Raw genomic sequence first — 27,436 nt, 5'->3', positions numbered from 1 at the left:
TTTGCTTTCACTGTAGATTGCTGTTATTCATATCACAGATACAGTCAGATCATAAAACAAGAATAATACCTCACAGCCGTCATCTTTGCACCATAGTACACAACTGACGAGCTCTACATTATACAATACACCCATTCTCCTCTCACTGCTTCAGTAACTAATAACGCCATTTTCCTCTCTCCCTCCCTCCCCACAACCCCTCCCCACAGAGTGAAAACACTAACAGTATATCCACACACTGGACCCCCCACACCCCCCAATCTGGCCCCCCAAATTAGTTCACAGGCTCCTCTGGAAAGGAGTTCTGCTCAGTAAATGTATCCAGTTTCATGTAGCGTTCGAGGACCAGGTTTTTTTCTTCCTTTTTTAAAGATATGAAAAGTGTGTCTATACAGCGAGGGTCCCCATTTGGTCACGTTTGGGAATGTGACGGGAATTCATGGGTTCGGATGGAAGAGAAGGAAATAAAAACGACGAGAGAGACGCCACGAGGAAGATCGAGAGGAGCTTGGTGCAGCATGACCGCGATAGGAAAAAAAAAACAAACCGATGGATGCACACTTTGCTCCTTACACAGAACTAATCCTAAATAAAACAAAAGAATAAAGGTAGCAAAAAAAAGAAAAATTAATTTGTTACATGTTGGTAAAAAAAAAAAAAAAAAAAGAAAAAAAGAGAGAGATCTCGGAATAGCATGATTTCATTTTGAATGGTGGGGGCGCGAGAGACGAGTCAGTTCAGTCAGTCGTCTGAGCTTGATGAAGAGTCAGAGTCCTTCTGCGCCATGATGACGTCATCCAGCAGCGCCTCTTGATCCGAGCTGTCGTAGTCGCCTTGGGAGAGGCTGTCGCCGCCCTCCATTTTGACGTCAAAGTCTGGGCTGGTGAGGAAGTGGTGGGACGTCTCCAGGTCCTCCTCGTCCATCATGTAGGCTCCGTCCGAAACCAGAGTCTCTTCTTCTATGCAGTCCACGGTGGGGTCTTCGGGCGTGGGCTCGGGAGTGTGGTAATGGTGATGGTGGTGGTGGTGGTGGTGGTGATGACGCCGCCGGTGGCTTTTCTTCGGGATCTCGGAGTGCTCCGTCAGCAGGCGGTGGAAGAGGGACTCAGGCAGCAAACCCTGCAGGAGGAAGAATAAAAATAAAAACATCTGTCTAAGCTATAAAGAGGCTAACAAAAAACCCAAAACGACTGTTAAAGGTAATTCTTTACAGCATGAAGAATAAAATATTTAGCGTACTGATTTTTGAACCGTCTCAGACCACTCGGGTGCAACGGCGATATTAGGATTCTCTTCCAGATACTCCTTCAGATCCTGCAGCATCGGACAGAAAGCAGCTCCAACCTACAGAGAAATGTCGGAATGTCAGCTGGTTCAGCTCCGACACGACTCCACATAAAACTTCCAGACTTTTCCAGAGTTTCTAGTCGTAAGTGTCAGTTTTAAATGGAAAACACTGAAGCTCATCAGATGTTGATGACAGATGTTTCTATGATGAACAGGATTTACATCTAGAACCTTGGAGTTAAGGAAGAACAAATGAAGGGAACTAATGACACAAGAAAGGAATGATGGAAAGAAAGAAAAAACAAAAAGAAGATAAAAAGACAAAACAGACAGGAAGACAAAAGACAGAAAAGAGAAAAAACAGCAAAAAAAATTGACATAAAGAAAGACAGAAATACAAGAACAAAAAAATAACTAGACAAAAAGACAAACTGAAAGAAAAAGACAGAAATAAAAAAAGAAAACTAGAAAAACAAAATTTCTGAAGAAATTTAGCCGGGGCCTGCCAAGGCGCGCCCGTCGGGCTTGGGCCCGGCGTCGTCACGCCACAAATTGGCGTCGACGCTAAAGAACGCCGCAACGTAATCAGTGGCACGCGGAGAACCACAAGAACGTTAAGCGAGGCGGACGTGCACCATTCAGTACGATTTAAAATGTTGTCAAGGCTTTTATTTTGGAAGTTTTGTTAAACTTCATTTCAAAGGGCCAAACTAATCCCATGCGTAATAGTCCTTGGGTTAAAATAGTTATATAATGCTCAAAACACAAGTAGCTGATGTAAAAATATTCAAGGCTTTTATTTTGAAATTTTCAGTATGCTCCATTTTAAAGTTCCGAACTAATCCCATGTGTAACAGTGCTTTGGATGAAAAAGTCATATACGGCCAAAAAAAGCAATTACGTCATGTAAAATATTCAAGGCTTTTATTTTGAAATTTTCAGTATGCTTAATTTTAAAGTTCCAAACTAATCCCATGTGTAACAGTGCTTTGGATGAAAAAGTCACATAAAGCCAAAAACAGCAATTACCTGATGTAAAAATATTCAAGGCTTTTATTTTGAAATTATTATTATGCTCCATTTTAAAGTTCCGAACTAATCCCATGTGTAACATTGCTTTGGATGAAAAAGTCATATACGGCCAAAAAGAGCAATTACGTCATGTAAAATATTCAAGGCTTTTATTTTGAAATTTTCAGTATGCTTAATTTTAAAGTTCCAAAATAATCCCATGTGTAACAGTTACTGAGTTAAATCAGTTATATACAGCCCATAGCAGCGGGTAGTTCTAAAGGCCAGTTCTCAGTCCTGATCTGTTTCAACTGAGGATAGATAGAACTACAGCGATGCGTATTTGTAGTCCAAATCAGCAGCCAACAGCCTCTTGAGTTCCGTTGCCATGGTAAATAATGGTCTCAGCAGGTGTGAGCTGTGAGTCATACATGCTCAAACACACAATTGTGTGTTTGAGCCTACACGGTTTACTGAAAAAAAGCATTGGAAACAAATCCTTCTTGTTCGGGAACCGTAATACATATTCGAAAAGCGTTTCGAGCGTATGAGAGGCCTATGTGTCTTCTGCGATAGTCCCGAGATTCATATCTGTACCTCACTCAGAGCATTTACAGTGATGAGAGAAAGAAATGTTGTGCCCAGATCTGAAATTCTATTCAAATACATGGGAGAGAGCCTCAGACAGCCTCAGAAAATCCTGTCGCATGACTTTGCTCTGAAGCACCGTGACAGAAAACCGTACGGTCTAGATAAATTTCGAAAACATTTTACCGGAGCAGACAGGCGTATCAATGTCAGGACCGATTTTGATACTAATCGTGCGATATTTGTGGGCGTGATGGCGATTTCAAAAATGATTTGGGCTGAAAAAGTTGTCTTCATCTCTCACTCTAAGCAGCCAGAGACGCACTCTAACTTTAGGAAAAATGAGAAACTTTGGGTCGCTTAGAGGCAAATTGTGGACAAACCGTAACTGGTATCGACGAGCCGTCTTCACTTTCGAAGAGATCACAGACGTATCTACAAAATGAAATTTGAATGGCATTTCTAGGTGAATTTGTGACGACACAGAAAATCCTCAAAAATAGGGTATTTCTAGGATTTTTCCCATTGACTTATAATGGGGTTTTTTTCGTAGTTTTTTGCGAATTATGTCGCCACGTTAAGCCCAAATCCCACCAGAAGTAATAGCTGGAATGGCGTGAATTTTCTGCAGGTTTTGATACCTCATTTGTAGGTGTGCACCAAGCGGTATGAGCCGCATTAACGGTTACGGAAGAAAAATAAAGAATAAAGAAACACTTTCTCCGACAATAGCAATAGGTTCCTGCCATTGCTTTGCATGGCAGGCCCCAATTAAACAAGAGGGTAAAAAGGAAACAAAAATGACACAATGGAAGAGAAAAGAGAAAGATGGGAAGAAAAAGACAGGCAAACAGAAAAAAATGGAAAGTCAAAGGAAAAGACAAAAAAACAAGAAAAATAAAGAAAAAGACAAAATGACAGACAAGAAAACAAAAGATAAAAAAAGAGAAAAAGTCATAAAGACCAAAAAGAAAGACAAAGAATGAAACAAAGAGACGCAAAGAAAAATGACAGAATGAAGGAAGAAGGGGTCAAAGGGACAAAAAGGAACATAGAGGGAAGAAGAAAACGGCGTCACCTTCTTTCCCGTCAGCATGTTGATGACCTTGACCTTTTCAGTGCCTGTAAGGGGTTTATTCGCTCGCCTCCTCCTCTTCCTCTTACTCCTGTTCACCAGCAGCTGGTTCACAAAACACAAAACTGAATTATCACCCTGGAAGTGTTGAAATACACGCCTGAAGCCCGGGTTACCATACAAAACAACACTATTTCGATTCTTGATGTTAAACAGCCAGGACTTTACCTCCAACATGTCTCCTTCCACCTCATAATCTGGATTCTCTTTCAACCACGTGGGGGGGTCCCTTCGTCGAGGAGCACGCTCCAGTGGGTCATGGAGGCCGTCTAACTCCGATAGCTGAAAGAGATGTTACAGGTTGGTCAGCTTGGTGTTTGCTTTAAGGACGCTCAGTTAAAATGTGAATCTAAGTTGGAGTGTTTTCACAGCTCATAGTCCGGTAGACTCGACTATTGCAAAATTTGTCACATTTTCAGCTGCTGCGGTTCACTTTCACACTGCACTGAGCCAAACAAAAAAAAAACATCTTTGAAAAACCGGTTCACCTCCTTGTCTGGGGTGGAGCTGCACCAAGAACCACTGAAGGAAACAACATGAAAATCTCAGAAGAAGACATGAGCGCAACTTGCTTCTTCACAAAATGTAAAATAAATAAATACGAGAGAAGTGGTTGTAAGACTTCTCATTTGTCTTTGTTGGAAGACGACAAGAGATTTTGTCCACTAGCGTTAGACGCATGTTTGTTTTGGTTGCGTTTACCCAGAATGCCCTATGCTATTATAAACTTCCTGGTTTTGGCGCAGACTCCGCTCAGTTTGCATTCACATATGCATTCAAACCACACCAGAGTTCACTTCCCTAACACTGAGACCTAGGCTTTTAGGTGGACCAGAATCAATTTCTTGGTAAGCATCAGAGTTCGATTCACACCTCTGACAAACGGACTGGATTTTCTATAAAAACTGACTGGATTTTGATTAAATTGGACTAACCAAGGTTGGTATGAATGCACCTTAAGAGCTTGTAACAGCATACTGCTAAATAAAAAAAACCCCAGATCAACAGAACAGGAGAATAAACCATGATGTCATACCTCTTGGTCTTTGCGTTTCTTGCGCCCGCTGCTCTCTCCCCCTGACCCGTTGGGCAGCAGAGCCTGCTTGGAGAACGTCAGCTTCAGACCCTCCTCCTAAAAGGATGACAGAGTCAAAGTTATGGATCCAAGTCGGTACCACCATGAGGAAAGAAGCGGATCGCCAACACCAGGCTAGTCTTCCCGTATGTCGTCACCTTGAGGAGTTTTACGGTGAACTCTCCGTCCTCTCCCTCCGCCCCGATGCCGGTCGGTGCGCTGCTGGGTTTCCGGATGACCCGGGTGTACGCCATGTCCTCGCTCACCAGCTCGGAGCTTGGGTTGAGCTGGGCTTCTGGGATGTAGCGCCGCCCCGAGGGCCACTGACCCGACAGCACCAGGTGACACAAGTTGTCCAGGCGGTTGATCAGCACGCGGTCCTGAAACAGGAAACAGAACGTACGGCGTCAGTTTGAAGAAGCTATTAGTAGATTTTTGGTCTGCTGTAAATATTTTTTTAGGTACCTTAGGCCAGTCGACTCTGATTGGCTCAGGTGGAAGTATGCTGTCTTGAGATGGAGTCATGGAGAGCAGACTGTTTTCTTCATCCACATCTCTTACCTTCATGCCCCCTAAAAGTGAGAACAGTGTGAATGTGAAGTCTGGTTCTACTTCCTGTTGTTTATATTTTGTTCCATCTATGGACTTACCTCCTGCTACTTCCTCGTCACTGTCTCCGCTGTCGTCGCTGCTACCGGATCGCTCTGAGGACGATGAGCCCGAGTCGGAGTCTGAATCCGAATCGGACCCTCCCTCGCCTTTCCTTCCAATTTTTTCTGTTCTTTCCCTGCTGTTTTTGAAGCTCCAGTCTGGACCCTGTGCTTTGCCGCCATGGTGACTCAAGGGCGTGCTCTGCAGGTCGCTACCGATTCTCCCTCCAAACAGTAGGGCGGTCTCGTCGGCCCCCTCCCCCTTCGCTCCAGGTAAGTCCATCTCAGACTTGGGCTGGCTAAGCGTCATGATGGGCGGAGGAGGAGGAGGTGGAGGTGGCGGCAAAGCCTGCTGGTTCTGGATGAACTCGTCGCGAGCGGAGTTGAAGGTGAACTGCGGGTCGGAGAAGATGGAGAGCTCGGTGCGGCTGACGCCGTGGAGCGAGGCGCCGAGCATCAGCTGCCGGTCGTGGCCCGGCATGCTCCACCAGGCAGGCAGCTCGGAGCTGCGCGGCGCCAGGAGGACGCGCTCCTCCAGGGAGGGGTGGGGCAGGACGCGCTCGCGAAGGCGCCGCAGGAGGCTGATGCGGTACAGCGTGCGGGAGGCACGTTCCTCTGTGATGGGAGCCACAGTCTGAGTCAGCTCTGACGGCTCTGCGGACAAAAGCAGGTATTCTGTTATTGCAGGACAATGTTCATTGTAGTGAAAACTAGAAATCTACCAATCATTTTCCCTGATAATTATCAAACAGCAATAATAGATTTTTTTTTTATTCCTTGGATGCCTTCAACTTTGAGTGCGTTGACTCCAGCACTGTTTAGTCCGCTTTAATAAACTCTAGTTTACTTGCGTGGACCGTTCGGTTCGTTTGGGGGAACGCGCAATCGAACTCAAAAATGCAAACTCTGGTCCACCTACAAACCTAGGTCTCAGTTCAGTTGAAGTGAACTCTGGTGTGGTCTGAATACCAGTGGATCAGAGAGTGCTCCGAAAGCAGGAAGTGAACTATAGCGCAGTGCAGTCTGGGTAAATGGAACCAAAACAAATGCACAAGCCCAGCTATAGCGGGAGACGTTGATAGTAATCTTTTACCAGAACAAAAGTAAAACCTTACAACTGCTAAAATCTGATGCTACTCAATTTTTGTTTACATTTCCAGTAGAAGGAAGCGCCGCTCAGTATCGTCTTCAGAAGATTTTGTTTCGTTTCCTTCAGTAGTCCTTGGTGCAGCGCCACCAGATGTGGAAACGCTCTAAAATAGATCCAACATTTTGGATCTATAAAATGCCACCATTTTAAGTAGATAAAAATCAGATAAATGAGGATCGTCTTGAAATTTACTTTTGTTAGAACAAAATCAAGCCAAGTTGGTGAATCTCAAATGAAAAACAACATTCACACTGTAAAGCAATGAAATAAAAAACCTCAAAATAAACAGCAACTACCTTCACCACGGCCTTGGGGGAGGTGGCACACTCTCCGGCACATCGTGACGAATGAACGGAAGTATCGACTGAGGCTCTCATCGGTTTTTTTATCCAGACGGGCAAAAGTTCGGAAACGCGTCCAATCAAACTCCGCATCCCCCTCCTCTGAGACACCCGGCTCCTTCTTGATCTTCTCCACTCCAAACGTGGAGACCACGCGGTAGAAGTCGCTCTCTTCTCTCCGCGTCCACCTGTAGAGAAGGCGTGAAAAGACGCTTTTTGGAAAAAAAAAAACACACACTCTAAACTAAACCAGTCGTTCCAGAATGAAAACATAATTGTTAAGTAAATAATCAACGGTTTACCGCTGCTGTCGTTCCTGCCGTGCGATTTCCTTCAGTTTGCTGGCCTGTTCGCAGCGCCTCCGCCGGCGATCCCCTTTGGCCTCGGCTTCGATCTTCAGCTGCTCCTGTCTGTAGCTGCGTTGGTACGCCGTGATCAGCCGCCTCAACCGCGCCGTCAGCGAAGAGCTCGAAGGCCACTCGCACACGCCGCTCTGGACGGCTGCGCTTTCCGTGACCATCGGTACCGGCTTGTCCTCCACCGAGATCTCATCATCCACGTTCATAGAGTCAGGCTGCAAGGAAACGTCGAGCGAAGACTGATGAGTGAACCGGTGAGCTGGTCTAGAATGGTGCTACAAAACTCCAAAGTTGTTGCTGCGATCGGTACCTCATCAAAAAGATCTTTGGAGAGTCTGGACGCTGGCTTGAACTCTGGATCCTCTGAGAACTTGTCAAAGTCGGCACTGCACGTAACAAACGCAACACGATCAAGAAAAAGAGAAAAATGGGTGTTGAGAAAAGGAGCTTCCAGTTTTTGAAATACGAAACTCCAAACAAAGCACACTCTAAAGATTACTGGACAAAAGAATGAATTAAAAGAATTAAATGAAAAGAATGAACTAAAAATTGAATAGGTTAAAGAATGACTGGCTGGTTGATGTATTATTTTTATGTATTCCTAATCTAAAGACCCGTACACTAATCATAGCAGCTTAAAAATCTGTTTTCTTTCTTTATTTTGACAAAGAAACAAGGAAATTTTGGAAAACAAACATTTATTCGAACCGAAAATACAAGTTAAAATCCCTAATTTTCGACAAACTGCAAATCATCCAGTAAATGCTGTGAACTACAGCTAGCAGCACCAGGCAGGGTATTTAAGGACTAATTTAACGTTCAAATTAAGTGAAGCTCACAATATCTTCTATTGCTTTTTATTGTGGGAAAGATTTCAGAAAAATACTATTTTATTGAGAGAAAAAAAAACTGACTATATGAAACAAATACCTATGTATAAGGTGTCAGTCTCCTTTGGGTTCATTGCAACAACAGACAATGATTGTGAGTTATACAAATCAATTTATATCTACCACAATCCAAGCAGTTCTTCCCAATATGAATATTGAGTACTGGTGTTATGAAAAAAAAAAGAAACACAACTTACTCGTCTCCAAGCTCGGCGTCCCCAGTGTGCTGCTCAGCATCGATGGCCTTGTCGTCTGGCCGACCGACTCTCTCCACGAAGCAGAGGCAGGGATCGGCCCGCATGGTAGTGTACATCTCATAACCTGGAAACAGGAATAAAAACCAAGGCTGTTCAACTGGGAAAAAAAACATATTGGATAGAGTGCAAGTTCCTCGTATGTGAAAAGTGGAGCGGCTCATCAGAGCACCAAGGCACAAAATAAACTTTTTAACGCCACCTTGAATGATAATAAGGCCAAAAATACCTAGAAATATAGAGAATGGTTAGTGGAACTTGCTACATTACAATCACGACTAGCATAAACAGTGAACCCGGTTTCATGCTTCTAACACTGCATGTAGATACAGCCAAACCTTTGCTCGACAGGAAGATCCCATGAGAAAAAAAACCTACATTACTTTCTTTCTTTCTTTTTTAAATGAATTTAACAAAATGTAAGGCATTCATTTTAGACACACAATTGTAAGACTTTTTAAGGATGTGCAGACGCCCTGAACCTGGACGCGAAAAGCAGAACGGCTTCAGCCGGACCTACCATGTTTGAAGACGCCAGCGAGCAGAGAGCGGTCTGCGTCAGAGTCCCACCAAGCTGCAGGCACCTCCTGCTGCTCCATCTCCGGCATCCAGATGTCGACATCCCTGAAAAACCATTCAACCCGTTTCATAAGCTGGATCTCAGTGAACTCTAGTGATGAAGTTTGCTTGCACTTCACTACATTTGTTACCTAATGTCAGCCCCCTTCAGGACAGACTCTGCATGTTCACCTATGACCTCCTGCTTCAGGTAGTAGAGCATACGGACCCTGAGCAACACTCTGGGAAACGAGAGGGGAGGAGTTAATGTTCCACCAGGACAAATTAGCATAGGCAGTGCTTTGGTGTATTTATAACCCTCGACTTATCTGTTGTCACTGCACAACCACAAACTTTATGGGATTTTAGTGGGATTTAATTTAAAGAGCAAACACACAATGGATGGTGCATATCTATAAAGCGTAGAACTGGGCAATAACGTATAACCATAAAATTTCAGATTTTTTTAAACACCAAATTCTATAAGATGGTAGTTCTTGAGTGTGTCAACGTCACTCTGGAAACACAGGAAGTGTATTGCTGAAGAAAAAAAAAAAAAAAGTTTCCAAAAATTAAATCGTCAAATACAGAGAATTTGATTAATTCATAAAACTTATTATTCGCCCAGTCCTAGTAAAACAGAAGGAAAATTATAAATGGCTTCCAAAAGCAAAAGTATTTAAAGTCAAAGTTTCAGATTTTCATGTGCAGATAACTTTAAAAGTTTTCCATTCTTTTCCTTTCACTTCACAATTGCGCACCGAGTTGTGTTGCTCTACCACATAAATAGTTTATGGGTGTAATGTCATCCAAATGTGACTAAGTTCAAGGGGTGTGAATACTTTTGCAAGGAATTGTAACGTGAATTTAGTTCTGGGAAAGTTTCACCAACTTGTTGCACTGGTGCTTCAGGTGTTTGCGGTAGCTGTCGTCGAGCAGCAGGGTGTCGGGGTTGTACTTGCGGATCCACTCCACCTTCTGAACATCGAACGTGCTCTGAGCTTTGACCCTCTTACCTTTCCTGCCTCTTGGAACAGGGATAGAAAGGCCTAAAGCAGGAAAATTAAATGAAAGTAGAAATATTTTGTGTGGGAAAACGTTATTTAAATTTATTTTTACATATTGATATACGTGCAGCTTCCTACCAGAGTGATTTAGTAGTGTTTGGGGTTCTCGGCCATTCTCCGGTGGCGTTATGAGCTCCCAAATGAAACTCTTTATGTTCTCGTCGCCACGATAGTGCATTAGACAAAACACCAGAATGACACGGCAGATGGTTTCTACGTCACGTTCGCTCAGACGTCGCTTACATCTGGCGTGGGCCAAGATGTCCCTCCAGCGGCCCCATCTAAATCGGTCGAAAAAGGTGTAAAATAAAAACAAAAAACGATGTGAAAACACAAACAAAATTTCATAAAGTCATGGTGCGCCTTAAATATTTTTATACCCATAGACAAGGAGGTGTTTCTCCACCCGGAAACAGTCGGTACGGCCGTAACCTCCCCCGCTGTGGCGGTCTGAGCGGCGAGAAGATCTGGAGTGTCTTGAATTGGCAGGCGGATACTCGTCGTCGCTGTCCAAATCCGACAGGTCTCCTCCTTCGCCTCGCAAACTGGAGTACTGGCGCGTCTGCTTCCGGATCCTGGGAGTGTCGATCACAAGTGTGTTCTGTGCAAGAAACGACAAACTTAGATATTCTGTGCAATACAAAGTTAATACATTTATCAACCCTATTCAAACAAATGTAGGCCGAGATTTGAATCCAGGAACAGGGAGGGCTTCTGCAGGTTTGACCAATTCAGATTTAAGACTTTTTAAGACCACTATGAAAGGAATTTAAGACCTGTATCACAACAGAAATGTACAAATTTCATCCAGTCAACTGGGAATACATTTTCATTAAGCCATACTAGATGGGGAAAAAAGCCATCTCACATGAGTTAACTCACTGCTAACTCATGTTAGCAGTGAGTTAGCGGTAGCCTCAACCGTCATGAGTTGCATAATGCAATGATGAGTGCGACTCAAACTTTTGCCTGACAGAAAATACATTTAATTTACGAGATTGTCCTGTAAAAAAAATTTTAAGACATGCGATTAATATATTAAAGGCCAACTTAATTTTTAAAATCAATTCAAGATATTTTACGCCCTTAATTTTAGATACATGGATTTAAGGCTTTTTAAGGAGGCACAGACACCCAGCAGGAACAACATTGCTAACCACTGCACCAACATGCAGTGTCATTTCTATTTCTATTCTGAAATATAAATGATTATTGTCCAATTACAACATGGTAGCCAGAAAAATATTCTGAATGATTTTCCTAGATCTTCTTATACGTTCTAAAAAAAAGTTTTCACACAGATTAAAGTTTTACAAAACCTGCACATTTAAAACTGGCTTAAAAAAAATTGACCAGAACACGTCTACTGCGTTTACCTTCTGATTAATGGAATCCATGTCGATGTCGGCTTTCTTGGCCCACTTCTCCCAGAACTCGGGGTCGTCCAGGGCGATGTCGGTGCGGTTCTCAGATGCGACGAAGCTGGCTTTAGAGAACGTGGAACCTTTGCCTTCGCTCTCGATAGTAATTGTGGTGGCTCGCCGCTGAAGGATCTGGTCAATGTCTTCCTCGCAGAACCTACTGCCTTCGTCGTTTTCATCCATGATGGCGGCGTAAGCTCCTTTCCTCAAAAGGTCCTCGATTTCCTTCTTGGAGAACTGCTGGAGCTGTCGTACGAGACGTAAAGGCATTTACAAAGCTGACACAAACGGGATGAGAGATTTTTTTCAGCTCGAACTCGGGTGCTACGGGTTTCTCCTTACCCCGTTGACGTTGCTGTCCTTGTTGCCGCTCATGCTTTGTAGAACAGCACGGTCCAGACCGAGTTTCAGACTCGCTTTGTCCAGCATTTCCCTCTCATAGGAATTCCTGGTGATGAGGCGGTAGACCTTGACTGCCTTCGACTGGCCGATACGATGGCATCTTGCTTGGGCCTGGATAGAAGAGACGCAGAACGGTTGTCGCCAGAACTCGGAGTAGCTATCACCACAAAACACAAAACACAACCATGGCAGAACGACATACCTGCAGGTCGTTTTGAGGGTTCCAGTCAGAGTCAAATATGACACAGGTGTCAGCGGCGGTCAGGTTAATACCCAGACCGCCAGCACGAGTACAAAGGAGGAAGACGAAGCGATCCGAATCCGGCTTGCTGAACCGATCGATGGCTGCCTGTCGCAGGTTCCCACGAACTCTTCCATCAATTCTCTCGTAAAGGTATCTGCATAAAGGAGGGAACTTAATGAAACTTGGACACAAATGGCTGATGCAAACAATTCAATTACTTTTTAAAATAAGAAAATAAACACTTTATTGCCTAAAATGCAATACCACAGCATTCCTTTAGTGTACGCTTGATCACTGTTTTGATAGTGATGTTTCTAATATCAATATTAGATTGATTTAATATTAGTACAATGTAGCAAAATTTTATTAATCTGAATTTATTTTACAGAATTTAAACCAGGTTTAGTTATAACTCTGCCTCATATTTATTACAAACATTTATATGTGTTTTTGTACTGTTTTGACTTACTGTAGTGAGTATGTTGTTCTTTCATCAAGTGATCTTTTTTAGTCTTCAATCCAATCAACAATATATTTATATTTCCTCATTAGTTTTCAATTATCTCAATCAATTTAGAATCTATTGACCATTTTTTGGATAACTGGTTAACAATTGGATAGCAAAAGGTGCCTTTTTACAGAATCCAATAAAATTCTGGTTCTGGACAGAACATATTTAAAGACAAAGGATATAAATATTTTTACATCTTAAATGAAAATTGTAATGTATTTTTGTACAGTTTTGACATAATCACTGCCCTCAGATTGTTCTTCTTTAAAAAAAAAGAAGCTTTTTTTTGACTGTATACTCCAGTTAACACTATTAATCGATTACTAAATTAGTTGACAATTATTTCAATAATCAATTAATCATGACGAATCAGATTAATGGTTTCAGCTCTAATTGAAAGTTTGTGGAAATTGCTTAAAATATTCACAAAGAAAACCCTATTGATGGCTACAAAATACATGCTTTACCTGAGTATGTATATATTACCTTGATACTGTGTGGTTTAGTGAAATTTTCAACACAAGCACAAAAAAATATTTACAAGTTGAATAACAAAAGCATACCTCTTGTTGATGAGGTAGTCCTCTAGAATGTCTAAGCAGCGCACCATCTGGGAGAAGATGAGCACTTTGTGGCCGCCGGCCTTGAGCCGAGGCAGCAGTTTATCAAGTAGCACCAGTTTGCCGGCGGACCGAATTAGGGCCTGCAAATGAAAGTCCGGGGCCAGGGGGTCGTACTTCTCCCGCAACTCCGCCACGATCTTCTCTTCGGCACCTGAAGAGGACACCAGGTCTCAGTAAAAAATAAAATGTAGTCGACAAAAGATGTCGTTAAAGGTGACGGCGCAGTACCATTAATGAGGTAGGGGTGGTTGCAGCACTTTCGGAGCTCCATCATCGTGTTGAGCAGATTGGGGACGTTGCTGTTACTGTTGGCTCCTAAACTCAGGAAGCTGAAGTTCCTCTCCAGAATGGCCCGGTAGTACTTCTTCTGGATATCAGTCAACTCAACCTGGGAGGAAACAGGGTTTCTGTTGTTTAATTCCCCAGTTGTCTTTAACAAAAGCAACCACCTCAACATTCTTTGGAGTGGCTTTGATGCTCTGTTTGTATGGTTAGGGTCATTTTACAGACTCCTAAAAGTTTGTGATATTGTTTTATAATCCAATACTTCTTAGTTGCACTGGATTTTACATTTTAAGGAGAACCTGAATAAAGATGTCCGCCCCCGTCGCTTTCACACTTATAAATATTTTCTAAAACTATGAATCCTTTTGCTTCTGCTATGTAATCAGGCTTTACTTTGTGTTTATTTGTTATTTAAAATTTAAATAAAAAACACACATGGACACTGTTAAAAACACAGTCAGCAATGAAAAAAAACAGAACTTAAACTGGATAAAACAAAAGAATTATTAAAAGAGTAGCTCCCAAACAAAGTGTTTTTATTTTATTTTACTTTATAAAGTGTTGAACGTGAATTGTTCATGTACGTTCTATATGTAAGTGAATGTGAAAAATGTCAATACAAAATAACAAATCCTAATCAAATTTATTAAAGTGTGTAGTTATAAAATTGTGAAAAGGAAATTCATCTGACATTATGCAATTAAAACTTAATTGAAAAATGTTGCTAAATAGTTTGATGGACAATGGTAATAATGATAATAAAAAAGCTGACCTCAATAATGGTCTCCTGCTTGGGTGCCAAGTTCTTCTCCACATCTTCTTTGAGTCTCCGCAACATCATAGGTTTTAAAATGGACTGGAGTTTCTGAACCTATTAAAAAGATAGTTTGGCAAAATTGCAATCAGTTGCATGTAGAGTTTCAGACAAAGTGGCAGCGAATTGCCCGATTTATGCGTTTCCCACCTGCTCCTCAGTTTTGAGGTCTCCAAACTCTCGGAGGAATTCGATTTCAGACGGGAACTGAGTTGGCTCCAGGAAGTGAAGTAGGCTGAAAAGCTCCTCCACGGTGTTCTGAAGAGGCGTGCCGGTCAACAGCACTTTGTGTTCCTGAGGGAATCCATTAAAACGTTAAGCTGAAGGAAGAAAAAAACAAAAAACGCATATTTCATCTTCTTGATTCTCACCAGGTCGAGCATCTTCAAACTGTCCAACAGTTTGCAGTTTCGGTTTTTTAGCCGGTGAGCCTCATCGATGATGACGCAGCGCCACGAGATCTCCCTCAGCTCGGGGCAGTCCGAGAGAATCATCTCGAAGGTCGTGATGAGGGCGTCAAACTTGTACGCACCTGGAATTAAATGTCCCTGGAAACAGAAACAGAGTTTTAGTTTAATTAAGGATGTTCCACACTTATACTGAGAGCCAAGTGGTATGGCTTAAAAATAAAAATAAAATTCTGTTTTTCTGATTTTGATTGCTTTTTTTTGCTTGCTTTCTTTTCTAAAAAAAATTGCAGAAAATATTTTCAAAAACTGGAATCCCTTCTGTGAGTTGTACAATGGAGAACTAGGGCCAGGTTGCAAGAACATTTGTTTAATTACGAGACTAAAGTCGTAATATTAGGATAAATGACTGAATTTTACCTGAAAAAAGTTGTTTTAATGAGGAAAAAAGTTTTAAATTATCAGAATCTGACGTGACGACTCAGTTTGTGAAGTCTTGTCTTCAAAATTGACTTGTCTGTGCGATCGTTTCAAAAATATTTAAGTGTTCTTTTATACAACTAAGTCTAAGTCATAATATTTCACATTTTTGTTGGTATTTTTTATCTTTTACTTCTTATAAAATTATTACTTTTTCAGGTGACAATTCTTGTAACTAAAAAAAAACAACAAACAAAAAAAAGACACATATTCGTAAAGTTGACCTTAATTCAAAGTCCAAATAAATAGAAGCTGTAGGACAAGCTTGCCAAACAAAATGGCGGCTCTGGGTGCACTGATGTCACTCTGAACTATGGAAACCCAAGCAGTTCAAATCGGTGAAAACAATAAATCCAGATTTTTTCAAAATCAATTCGGTTAATCAATAAAATCCAAGTATCGCCCAGCTCCTCTGTAATCACTTAGCGTGCGTTTTTCACCTTGTCGTCTTTGCAGTACATCTCATACTGCTGGATCATCTGCCGGCTGGCGAGGCTTCCATGGTACACAATGGCGTTCATGTCGGTCCAGGTGGAGAACTCCCTTTCCCAGTTGGTGATGGTGGAGAGCGGAGCGATGACCAGGAAGGGGCCTTGTACTCCGGCGGCGTACACTTCGGACAGCAGCGTGATGGACTGGATGGTCTTCCCCAGACCCATCTCGTCTGCCAGGATGCAGTTCTGCCTGAAAGACGCCAGACACAAAGGGAGCGCAAGTAAATAAAAGATGGGAGGATTGGAGCAAAACGGCAGTAAAGATGGCAGCGACTAATACATGAATGAATTTTGATTGTTACCTGTTGTACCAGTTGAAGAGAAGCCAGTTGACTCCTTCCAGCTGATACTCTCTTAGTGTGTTGCCGTTCTTGTACTCTCGGGTTTCCTCTAACTTTTTCCATGAGCTGGCAGGAGGCCGCGCCTGAGGAGAGCAAGGAACAAGTCGATCAACTGTCCAAAATAATTACAAGAGAGGTGGTTGACGAGGTAACGTCTGCATATGCACAGTTAGTAACAGTAGATTCACGGCTGCTAACTTGGCAACTTTTCAGGCAAAAAACAAAAAAAAATTAAAATTCATATCGGCTGAATCAAAATTGGCAAGTGAGGGTTTTTAAAGTATCAGTGATTACTGGAAAATTGCAATCGGTGGTGCACTCTTTGTGATAGGGCAAAAATAATGTTAATATAGTTTTGATAGCAAAGCTTTTTCTAAAATTGTTTTAAAAAATTCCCTAGGTAATAATTGAGCCCTTAAAGAAAACAATTTCTGAACACATTTCTATGTATTTGGAACATTTTTAATAACTTTTTACAAAGTATAATAAATATCTAACAGTAAACACTCAGACTGTTCAGTCAAACTACAAACCAAAACACACTGCATTTTAATTTAGAATATTAACACCCACATTGAAGCAAATTTCAACTCCTGCTACATAAAAGTTCACTTAATAAGCTTTAGAAAAAGGAGGAAAAGAAAATGGCTCCTTTTATAGACAATAACAGCAATGAACAGAACCTCAAATAGTAGCTAAGCTGAATATTACATTTTTCACTAAACTGTCTCTTTTTAAATCTTTTTTTATCTTTCTGAAATTAAAGAGCAACACAATTAACATCCAACAAACAACTGCTCTTGTAATAGATAAGATTTCAACAACTGAACAGAAAAAAAATCAGGAATTATTGAATCATTTATGAATGGAGAAAAGCCTGCAGTTGATTAATAAAGTGATTTATTGGAACATTTTATCATTAATTAAAACATTCTCAACAAAAATAGAAAGTAAAATCAACTGAACAGGATTTCCTACACTGCAATCCTTTAGAGTCCCCTGTATGTATTTTCCACAACTTCCAGACAATATCTCGAATTCTCTGCTTTATCATTTATCAAAATGTTCTAATCCTTCCCAAGCATAAACATTAAGCTTGGTCTGGGTACATTTAAAATATGCTTTGAACAAGAAACGACTCACCGATCTCTTTAGGCGAGGCTGTCTGTTTTGGATTTTGCCGAACTCTTCAACTTTCCCCTCGTCGACGTCTTCCTTTAGCTCCCAAGTAGCGTCTTCATAAGGCAGAGAGCACCACTTCACCAGGTAGTAGATGACGGGCTGGAGCAAATCAGAAAATATCAACTTCCTGAAAATATGACACTTAAACTAAACAGAGAAGTAGAAGAGTCTTAGGTCTCATTTTGAACCAACTCGTCACAAGTGACCTGTCACCGACCTCGCCGTTGTCTTTGTCCACGCTGTGGGACACGTCGAGGATCCTGTCCACCTCCACGTAGTCTGGGTTAAAAGACTCCTCGTCCTGCAGAGAACCACAGTTAAAGTTCAGTTCGCCGACGTCCTTCCTCTGTGGAAATGTGCGAGAATCAGCCAGAAGAAGCTGACCTCCTGGAACAAATGCCTCATCTGAGCGTGTTTGGTCTTGAATCTCTTGATCTTTTGATGGATCCTCTTGTCTTTCTCCAGCTGCTCCAGCGTGGCCCACTCACAGTGCAGGTATGAACTGAGAACGAGACGGGGAGGTTTCACAGCGATGCTTCACACTCGCTACAGTGAAGAATATTAACAAGACTTACTAGTTTTTGTATTTAACAAAGAACTCCTCGGCATTAGTATACTGGCCTGGGGAAACCTTAAAAAGAAGAAAACAAATTTAGGAAAGAGTCAAATCACAAAAGAAAGTGTTTGTGATTTAAACAAACAAAAAACAAACTTCTTTCTTAGTTATCCTCATTGACAAGACTTTATCTACGATGGCGGCATCTTCCTCACTCGGATTCTCCTACAAAAAAAAACAAAAGTTTTAAACAAAATCAAATCTGAAAATAGATATAAATATGTTATATGTATCAGCCATTACTGATCCAAAACAATTTCTCATTTCAACAACTCACCACAAAAAACTGCATGCTGGGCTGTCCGTTGCCATCGAGCTCCACTTCCTGTTTCAGCTGAGCTGCCGCCCCGCCGCTGATGGAGGCCACGGCGGCTGCAGTCGTGGTAACATCCACGTCTTCCTGCTCGTCCTCATCGTCCGTTATCTTAATATCCAAGTCCTCCGTGTACTTCTTCCTCTTCACCACCCGGTTGGAGCGCCTCTTCTGGCCAGAACAGGGAATTGTTAGTTAAAGAAGAGTAATGACGTGTGTGAGGGGGGAAACAGACAAGAAATATCTATTTTATTAATAAGTTTTTTCATACTTTAAGTTTGGTGCTGAAAGTGAAATGTAATATAAGAAGCAGGGTTTACTAATGCCTCAGTTTAAGCTTGTTTTTTAATTAAATTGAAATGTTTTATTTCTCATCTGTTTTTGTCGTAAATATACTTTCACATATTTACTAGCTTAAGTAGCTACTACAGAATGACACTGCTTTTTTATTTGATTGCTCTATTAATCATCAAAGTAACCTATAGATTACTGGATTACAAATACAATTGTACTCTGAAGTGCTGAATCTTTGTGTCCAGGTATGTTTTTTTAAATTTTATGTCTTACCATAATCATGTCGTCCTCCAGTGCGGCAGGTGAAGGTGGGCTCAGCTCCCCATCAGAGACGTCTGAAGACGCATTTCTCTTTCTTTTCTTTGCTCCTACCAGGGTAATAGTGCTGATGGAGTAACGTAAGGAGAAAGGTGAAACTTAGATACAAGGTAAGAGCTAACATGGTGAAGTCACTACACAGAGCAGAACACTTACTTTGCTTTAGCCTTGCTCTTGCTTTTGTTTCCAGCTCCGGGTATAACTGCGCAGCCGCTCACTGCAATCGCTCCTCCTGATATTTTCACCACTTTGCCCTTCTTGTCGGTCCCCACAATGATTTTGGGTATCGGTCCTCCAGATATGGGACTTTTCTTTTTGCTCCCCCCACCGCTGCTTTTCTTTTTAGCAGTTGAGACAACAGTCAAAGTCCCTCCCATCTCCGGGGAGGTTTGCGTAGACGGAAGCTCGTCCTGATTCAGGACTCTGGGCAGGTTCTTCTCGCCGCGTGCTTTGGCCCGAGCGATGGCCTCCGCCACTATTCGATTGGCCTTCTCCTGCTTGCAGAGGATCTCCACGCGTCGGACGGCCGCGGGCTCGCCGGGGGCCTTGGTGATGCGGATGGCCTGCGATGGAGTCGTGGTCGTAGCGGAGGGGGCTGCCGTCGACGGGTTGATGACCTTCACCACAGAGACGGTGCCGCCGGAAGATGTGGCCGAGCTTGTCTGGAGGGAGAGGAAAACAAGCAGAAGAAATTTTATTTTCTGTACGATTATGCTCTCATGTGTGCGTTTTACATCCAAGTGAGCGGCTCTACCTGCGGCTGCAGCAGCATTTTGAGAGGTACGGCCACCCGCTGTCCTCCTTGGCCCTGGGAAATCTGCAGCACCTGCGGGCTGCCGGTCCCGCCAGCCCCCGATACCAACTGGTACTGTCAACGCCAGAGAGAAAGGTTAACTATAAATGCAATAGTAGACAAAACATTTTAAAAAATCTAAAGAAACTGTTCCTACACTGGCTAGGTTTTAAAATGCAAAACTCACATCTTTTAATATTTTTAGGGCTTCAACTAACAATTATTTTAGTGACAGATTATTCTATCGATTATTCTGATAATTAATCAAATAAAAATAAAGAAATTGGCACATTCTGCTAATTTTTCATTGAACCACTTAAGCCTTTTTTTAACAATGAATAATTTTATTGCATTAAAAGATGAAAGAATAATTAAATTAATTTTATAAATATGGAGAATAAATATTTTATTGCCTAAAATGTAATAACATAGGATGCATCTACAGCTAAAAATAATTCTAGCATTAACATGTGAAAATCTCAGTCCTTCCTGCTTGACTTAATATACAACTATTCTACATAAACCTACTATTTTTTGCATTAACCAGTTAATAACTGCAGAGCAAAAGGTGCCTAATAGTAGTTTGTTTTTTTTTACAGAAAAACCACCAGTGCAGAATTTGATTTTGAACCCATTAAATATTGCACCCAGATATGACCTGAATGTGATACACTACAGAAACCATAAAGTAAAACCACAATCCCACACTATTTCATATGCATTAGTCATTCTGACAAAAAGATTTAAATTAGTCATCTTAACAGCGCTCACGCAGACACTAGCTGCAGACGACAGGCCGGCCCCGTTGCAGATTAAACAAAACCTTCAGGGATGTGCAGAAAGTCAAGCGGAGGAAACCAGCAGCTTCATTCAAGATGTTACATCAACGTAACCAACGTTTGTCAATTAAGTCAATATTGAATTACTCAATTTTAAAGTCGTCCAGCTTTTGTTTCACAATGTCACTAACACGGAGAAGCGGTATTCAGTTTTTAACCACCACGAATCTGGAACAAACTTCCAGAAAACTGCAAAGATGCCGAAACACTGAGTTCCTTTGAATCAGGGCTAAAAACCCACCTGTCTAGAGTTGCCTTGGACCCCAAGTAAGTGGAAGATTAGTCAATGTATTTTAATATGCAGTATATTTGCTTGATGATGGATTTTGACAAAATGCAATGTTCATCGCTCGCTTCATTGTTGGTTAGTGTGTTACGTTTCTGTGCTGTGAAGCTCTTTGAACTGCCTTGTTGCTGAAATGTGTTGTACAAAAACTTGACTTCACTCAAGTCTCTTTCAGACCAGGAATTAACACGCGTCCTACTAAGTCCACTAAAAACTGACATGAAAATCCATTCAGTGTATCCTGTCTGTCAGCTGTGCAACAAACAGGTCTGTTTATGTTTAATACACTTAAGCTACTGTAACATTAAAGCTGCAGTATGTAACTTTTATAAACAACATTTGTAACATATTTGTTTAACATGCTGTTTAATATGAGACAGGTAATCGGTGAAAAAACTGAGCTCCATTTGCAGAAATGTGAGCAGCGAGTACATTAACGTGATTAACAGCGCTAAGCCCCTCCTCCTGGCTCTGATTTAGTTTCTGACAGTAGTGTATTTCTGCAGTTCTGGAAGAAGGCAGATGAGCTCTATATTTGGTTGTGTGTTTTTTGTTTACCGATTATCTGTCACAACATAGCAACAGTTTTAACAAATATGTTAAAAAAAAAGCTCTTTATATGAGGTTACTTTAACAAGCTGAGATTTATCAAAAATAATATTGCTAAGGTGTCATTTGAACAGGTGTTGCATCAATTTTCTTTACTGTTTTCTTTATAAAGAGAAAGTACAACATTACCCTTTACTTTGGCAATAAGTACGGTACTGTAGTTCTATAACAATATAAATAGAAAGTGAGCAGATGCTTTCACTTTCAGATAAAGAAAATGATTCCATCACATTCTGTCATCGCATTTAGGACCATATTCTTCAGAATAGGTATTCAGTACACCTCTAAAAGTGGTCTGAAGAAATCTGTGTGATATTTATTTCTTTTTTTTTTTCAGTTTTGCACTCATTAAATTAATTGTGCGCTTAAGCTAATAGTGTGCTAGCCAAGTATGCAGTTTTATTGCTGTGCAGTTTTATATGTTCAAATCTCTTCTGTGCTGATGCTAAAGCTTTGAAAGGTCACACATTATTTATTCTCCATTTGCTGTCTCATAAAACATCTTTTAAAACTTCACAGGTGAGCTAATAAAGAGTCTGGAGTTGAAATAACTCAACTCAAATGGGTCTCAGATGAATCTGAGCTGGACCACACCAGCATCGAACTTACAGAATGAAAGGAAGATGTTACAGAAAACACCAACAGATCCATAAAGTGGCTAAATGTTATTAGCATGTGAAGTGTGCAAAATCTCAACACTGATCTGAAGTGTTACTTCCAATCAGCTCAGCCAGGATGCATGTTAACACCAGGTCTACCCACTTCAAATCTCACCTTCACTCCTCCTTGTTGATTGGGCTGCTGTTGTACTTGCAGCTGGATTGTGAGGACCTTGGGCTGCCCCTCGGCCTGACCTGCAGCCCGGGCCTGGGTCAGAGCCGCTAGTTGGCTTCCCTGGAGCACCAGTTTGCCGCTAGGGAGCTGACCCAGAACCAGCCTGGCAGGGGCCTGCGTTGGCTGCTGTTGACCTCCAGGTGCCACTTGCTGTTGAGCGGTAACGGCTTGACCAGCAGGTGCTGCAGAGCCGGACTGGGACGGCTGCTGGAGAACCAGGGTGATGCGCTTTGCTTCGCCACCCTAGACACAGACAGGTGAGAGGGTAGTCATTATGAGATATCCGTAGAGTGGTAAAGGGTTGCCGTCAAAATAAGTTAGTTCAGCAATCCCTCAAGGTTCCTAGAGTTTTCAAATTCGGAAACAAATTCAACAGTAAATCTTATCCTTATCCTTAACTTTGAACTAAAAACTATTTTCTAAGTAGCCTGCAACAATTCTCAGTTTCTCAGGTGGAAACCATTAAAAAAGGAACAACTTTGAATAAAGAATCAGAATAATGAGGTAAAACAAAAACATTATTCATAAATGAATGCAAAAAGTACAAACGTACACTGATCAATTAGTACAATAAGGAGATCTAGAACCACGCTTTTTTAAACTCAACTTTCTTGCTGTTGAGTATAAAATAAAAATGAGCTGACATTAATATGTGTCGTGCTGTTCAAATGGTATTTGACACATTACGCAGGAAGGCCAAGCTATATTAATTAACTGCATTACTGTCATTCAAAAGCAACATTTGTTAACCCTGGGATCGTTCTCATACTCTTGATCTAAAAATGTGTTCAACTTAACCCGTCTTAGGAACTTTCCTTTCGCCTTTTCTCTCCCTCTACCTCAGACTGTCGTCTCCAGTTTTACTTCACTGCTGAAAGCAACGCAGCGCACAGCAGCTTCGCAGCCAGACAAGCGGGAAGCGGCAGTGTTGGTTTTTCAAAATAAGGCAAATTTTAACGTATCACAATAAACTGATAATCTCATTTGCTTCACATTGTGTTGAGCATCTATATTAAAAATTCATTCTGAAGGTGTGGTGTCTTATTTTGTCATGCACCAAGATCAGTTCCTTGTAGAGGAAACCCTGGTATTGCTCACCTGCGTCTGGCCCTGCATGGCCGGCTGGAGCTGCACCTGACCCTGGGTCTGAGCTGCCTGGCCTTGAGGCTGGACCTGGATCTGGGCCTGGGGTTGGAGCTGGATCTGAGCGGTTTGGGGCTGAGGCTGAACCTGGACAGTAGTCTGACCTTGAGCCATCTGTGCCTGGGCTGGAATCTGCACCTGAACCGTCTGACCTTGTGTCTGCTGAGGCATGGACGTGAGCAACACCTGCTTGACCGGCCCATTGGCGGACTGCAGCAGGCGCTGCACCCCTGCGGCCCCCACCTTGACCTGGGTCTGTCCTGGACTGGCCTGATTTAAGACCGTACCTCCCTGCAGTATTGACATGCCGGGCTTGAACGGCGTGCCAGACAACAGACGGATGACCTTTCCACCGGCCTGACCCGCGGTTCCTGATACGGCCTGCAGCACCTGGGCCTGACCCTGGGGACCTTTGAGAATGACGATTTTCCCACCGGCTTGCTGCGTGATGGCAGCTAACTGCTGGGGCGTGAGCTGGTGAGTTATCTGAGTCAGCTGCTGCGTGGTGGCAGTGGTGGTGGTCGCCGGGGAGCTGGAAACAGTCAGAGGTGAGCTCAGCAGGACGGTGCTACTGGAAGCCCCGCTGGCGTTGCTGGCAACAGAGATGGTAGTCTGGGCCTGCATCTGTGGCACAGTCTCAACAGGGGTGGGGGCTGAGGTGATGAAGGCCGCCGCTCCAGCGTCGACGGCCTGGGCGACAGAAACAGTCTGAACGGGCGCCGCTGGCACCGGCTGCTGGGTGGGAACGTGAACGGGGGCCGGGTCCGGGATGACCGGTGCTGCTACAGGAACGCCGAGGCTGGAGCTGATGGCGAGGTCGGGAGCGGACTCCGGATCACCCGTCGGGACGGCCTGCCCCAAAGCCAGCTTTAGAGCTTCCTCCACGGGGTCCGAGGAACCGTGAGAGAAGGAGTCGTCCGGCAGGGAGTCCAGGCTGAACAGGGGAGTGTCCTCGAAGAGGTCCATAATGGGATCCGCCATCTTTGCCCACTCCGCACAGGGAGACGGGCAGAAAGCTTAAAAGACTCCGAGATGGAAGCGATGTGGTAGTTGTTCCGATTCTTCTCAACTTTCAGGTAGACAGCTGTGGAGAAAAAGACAAACAGTTTAATGGCTTACCATCAACTAGAAGCTTTAACTTCCAGAAGAGTATTGCTGAAGACAAGAATTGGGCCAGTATGAATAAATAAACCAATATTTACAACAAAAATACATAAAACGATCTGACCTAACAAGCTTCGACTGTAAAAAGAATTTATTGGTATTTTGATTTGTCATATAGACTCAAGCATTGCATATAAACATGAAGACAACATAAACATCCAGGCGTAGTGGAGGCTTCAAGGATCGAAAGGTTTTAAGCAATATGTTGCCAAATAATAAAGTAACGACAATCTTACGGTATATTAAATTAGTTTATAGAAGTTTGAATTTACATTGAACTCTGTGTGTCATTATCTAAACCTTGTAAAATGTGTGACTAAATTCATAAAACTGAAAGAACAGATTATAAAAGTATATCCCAAGTATTCAGATAATTTTTTTTTTTTGCATTTTGATGGGTTTGCTAAACACCTAATGTATTTTATGTCAAAGAAAAACAGTGTAATTATGTAGTGGAAGAAAAGGAACATGATTTTAGAAGACTTGTGTAAATAAATACAAGTTTGAAAAATGTAACATGCATTTGTATTAAGCCTTGTTTACTCTGATATACATAAATAAATTCAATCCAACTGCCTTCAGAAGACAACTAGGTTGTAAAATAACTTAATTTGTGTATAATTAAAATAATTATTGTGTTTTTTACTTCATGACCAACTGGCAAAATGCTGTGCGATCAAAATACAATGCCACACATCATCTGCATTGTGAGACATGGTGGTGGAAGCATAATGCTGCTCAAACAGAAAAGCAGCTCAGAGTTGATGAGAAGCTAAATGGAGCGAAATATAGAGCTATAACAGAAGAGGAGCTGTTGGAGATAGTAGCAGAGATTTATTATTCAAAACCTTTATAAGAAACACAATGCCTTAGATTAAAGAATCCCTGTAAGTGAGGCATTCACACACAAATGCACGCCACACTTTTCAGATTTTAATTTTGTAAAGATTTGTAAAATAAGATTATTGTTTTCCTTGTACTTCACAGTGATGTTCTGCGGTGTGTTGCTCTATCACAGGCTGAAACTGGACAAAGTGTGAAAAAGTCCCAGAGGAGTGGACATTTCTGAAAGGCATTGCATAAAATATAATAATTATTATTATTACTAATCCGGAAAGGTCCATAAAAGAGTGAGAACTAATTAGGAAAAAAGTTGTTTTGGTTTTTTTTTTATACATTCCTGGACAAAATGAGCAGAAAACCTTTGTTGGTACAATGAGGGTAGGATAAACTCCGAAAGCATAATTAGGCAAATTCAGTGCTACTAAATATTTAGTGAAGTTTTAAAGAAATGTTCTGAATGGGAATAGTGTGTAGTAAAGTCAAACAGGCAGGGTACGGATGCTGGACATGTAGGATGTTTTCCTCCCTGCTTCCATCGCAGTCTCTCTTATAAACCCCGTCGGCTAGCATTAGCTTCTACAGCGACCAAAATGTACCGATTACCAAAGCGTCCGAGACACCGGGAGCACAAACAGGGGTCAAAAAGACGGTTCACTGGACGTCCGTGGTTCTTAGGTCCCCTCTCTGTCATTTACTAGCAACCATTCAGTCTACCGGACTCCTTCAATCTCATCAACAAACCGGACCAAACCAAAGCAACGTGCCACAATAACCACTGCCCGACAACGTTCAGACACAGGTTAGGCCGCAATGCTGTTTCGGTTGGTCTGCGTCTAAATTTTCGGCAAAAATACCGTGAAATAACCATCCCAACCACCCCCTCGACTCTCACAGTAATAAATTCGGGGTGCTAAATTTACCTTTGCATCGACACACATGGCTTTCTCCGTCTCACAACACTGTACGATTACAGGAAACGGCCAAGGAAGAGCAGGAACTAACTTCTTGCTAGAGAGAACGCAGAAAGCGAGCCCACTCTGCAGTTGCTAAACGGTGATTGGTCGGGTTTCTCCCGGCCGGCGGAATGTGGTGATTTCATTGGCTCAGCTCACCATCACTCATTTTTACTCTTCCCCCAAGATGGGCGGGATGAGACCACGTAGTTCGGTTGAGAGAACAATAAATGCGGCCTAGCAGGGATCATTTGACTCGGTGATCTTCATCACTGCAGTTTTACAGCTGAAGATGTCGTCAGTTAAAGCCAGCCGCTTTCAGAGTTGACCTGAGAAAACCAAATGTAATTTGATGTGCTTCAAATGACCACTCGCCCTTCAGGCGTGTTTGTATTTGACGGTATAATTTTATTTTTTTTAGCATTTTATTGCATTTGCCATAGCTCAGGTTATCAGCCCCCATCATTTGAATGCAGATTTCCTGAGGTGTTGCTGTTGACCTTTTTTAGATCCGTAAACTCATACCACATGATTACCCATTGCATCGTGTTCTGGTTATTATTATTATATCAAATAAATAAAAGCTTTCCATACTGTATCAAAATGATGTTCGCGCGTCCAGCAGCAATTCCAGTATCCAAGACGGGATTTTGGCGCCCTCTAGTGTCGGGACACTAAAACACAGCCATTTGTTAGAGTTTTTTTTTAATGAAAAGTAGGGGTCAGATTAATCTGAGAAGATAGTTATTTGTTCATCCCACCTTTAATGAAATTTTTGTATAGATATTTTTTACGAGTTTCTTTTTAATGTAATGAGATGACATTAAGTGTATAAAAAGTTTTCCTATAATGACATTTAGAA

General features: G+C 42.1%; 1 protein-coding gene across 2 annotated transcripts; it reads right to left on the bottom strand.

Annotated features, from left to right (window-relative positions):
- Positions 1–26,644, bottom strand: chd8 (chromodomain helicase DNA binding protein 8). 2 transcript variants are annotated; one of them, XM_023335506.1, is made up of 39 exons: positions 26,542–26,644; positions 23,570–24,698; positions 22,412–22,714; positions 19,865–19,978; positions 19,267–19,772; positions 19,066–19,177; positions 18,463–18,669; positions 18,282–18,350; positions 18,145–18,200; positions 17,954–18,071; positions 17,787–17,870; positions 17,531–17,668; positions 16,349–16,470; positions 15,993–16,236; positions 15,037–15,213; positions 14,816–14,959; positions 14,624–14,722; positions 13,795–13,954; positions 13,507–13,717; positions 12,391–12,586; positions 12,129–12,299; positions 11,742–12,032; positions 10,746–10,966; positions 10,444–10,646; positions 10,191–10,347; positions 9,451–9,540; positions 9,261–9,364; positions 8,684–8,807; positions 7,907–7,982; positions 7,540–7,811; positions 7,193–7,425; positions 5,747–6,400; positions 5,562–5,668; positions 5,255–5,476; positions 5,058–5,153; positions 4,190–4,303; positions 3,965–4,066; positions 1,240–1,344; positions 1–1,119 (listed from the first exon to the last, which is right to left on the bottom strand). In XM_023335506.1, the coding sequence occupies exons 2-39, from the start codon at positions 24,593–24,595 to the stop codon at positions 742–744; spliced, it is 7,806 nt and encodes a 2,601-aa protein (XP_023191274.1). In that variant the 5' UTR covers positions 24,596–24,698; positions 26,542–26,644; the 3' UTR covers positions 1–741. The 2 variants fall into 2 exon arrangements, with proteins under 2 accessions (XP_023191274.1, XP_023191276.1); XM_023335508.1 differs by having other exon boundaries at positions 18,463–18,666.
- Positions 26,645–27,436: the final 792 nt, after the last annotated feature.

The sequence above is a fragment of the Xiphophorus maculatus genome, chromosome 6 (genome assembly GCF_002775205.1).
Source record: "Xiphophorus maculatus strain JP 163 A chromosome 6, X_maculatus-5.0-male, whole genome shotgun sequence".
In the NCBI taxonomy this organism is placed as follows: Eukaryota; Metazoa; Chordata; class Actinopteri; order Cyprinodontiformes; family Poeciliidae; genus Xiphophorus; species Xiphophorus maculatus.
The sequence above is the reverse complement of the archived record's forward strand: the minus strand, read 5'-3'. Positions and strand labels throughout refer to the sequence as shown.

Coding starts and splice junctions, on each gene's coding strand:
- chd8 (XM_023335506.1), bottom strand. CDS start 24,595: ATGGCGGATCCCATTATGGACCTCTTCGAGGACACTCCCCTGTTCAGC. Junction 22,715..23,569: donor CCATGCAGGGCCAGACGCAG/GTGAGCAATACC, acceptor GTCTGTGTCTAG/GGTGGCGAAGCAAAGCGCAT. Junction 16,237..16,348: donor CTCTTCAACTGGTACAACAG/GTAACAATCAAA, acceptor GGCGTCTTTCAG/GCAGAACTGCATCCTGGCAG.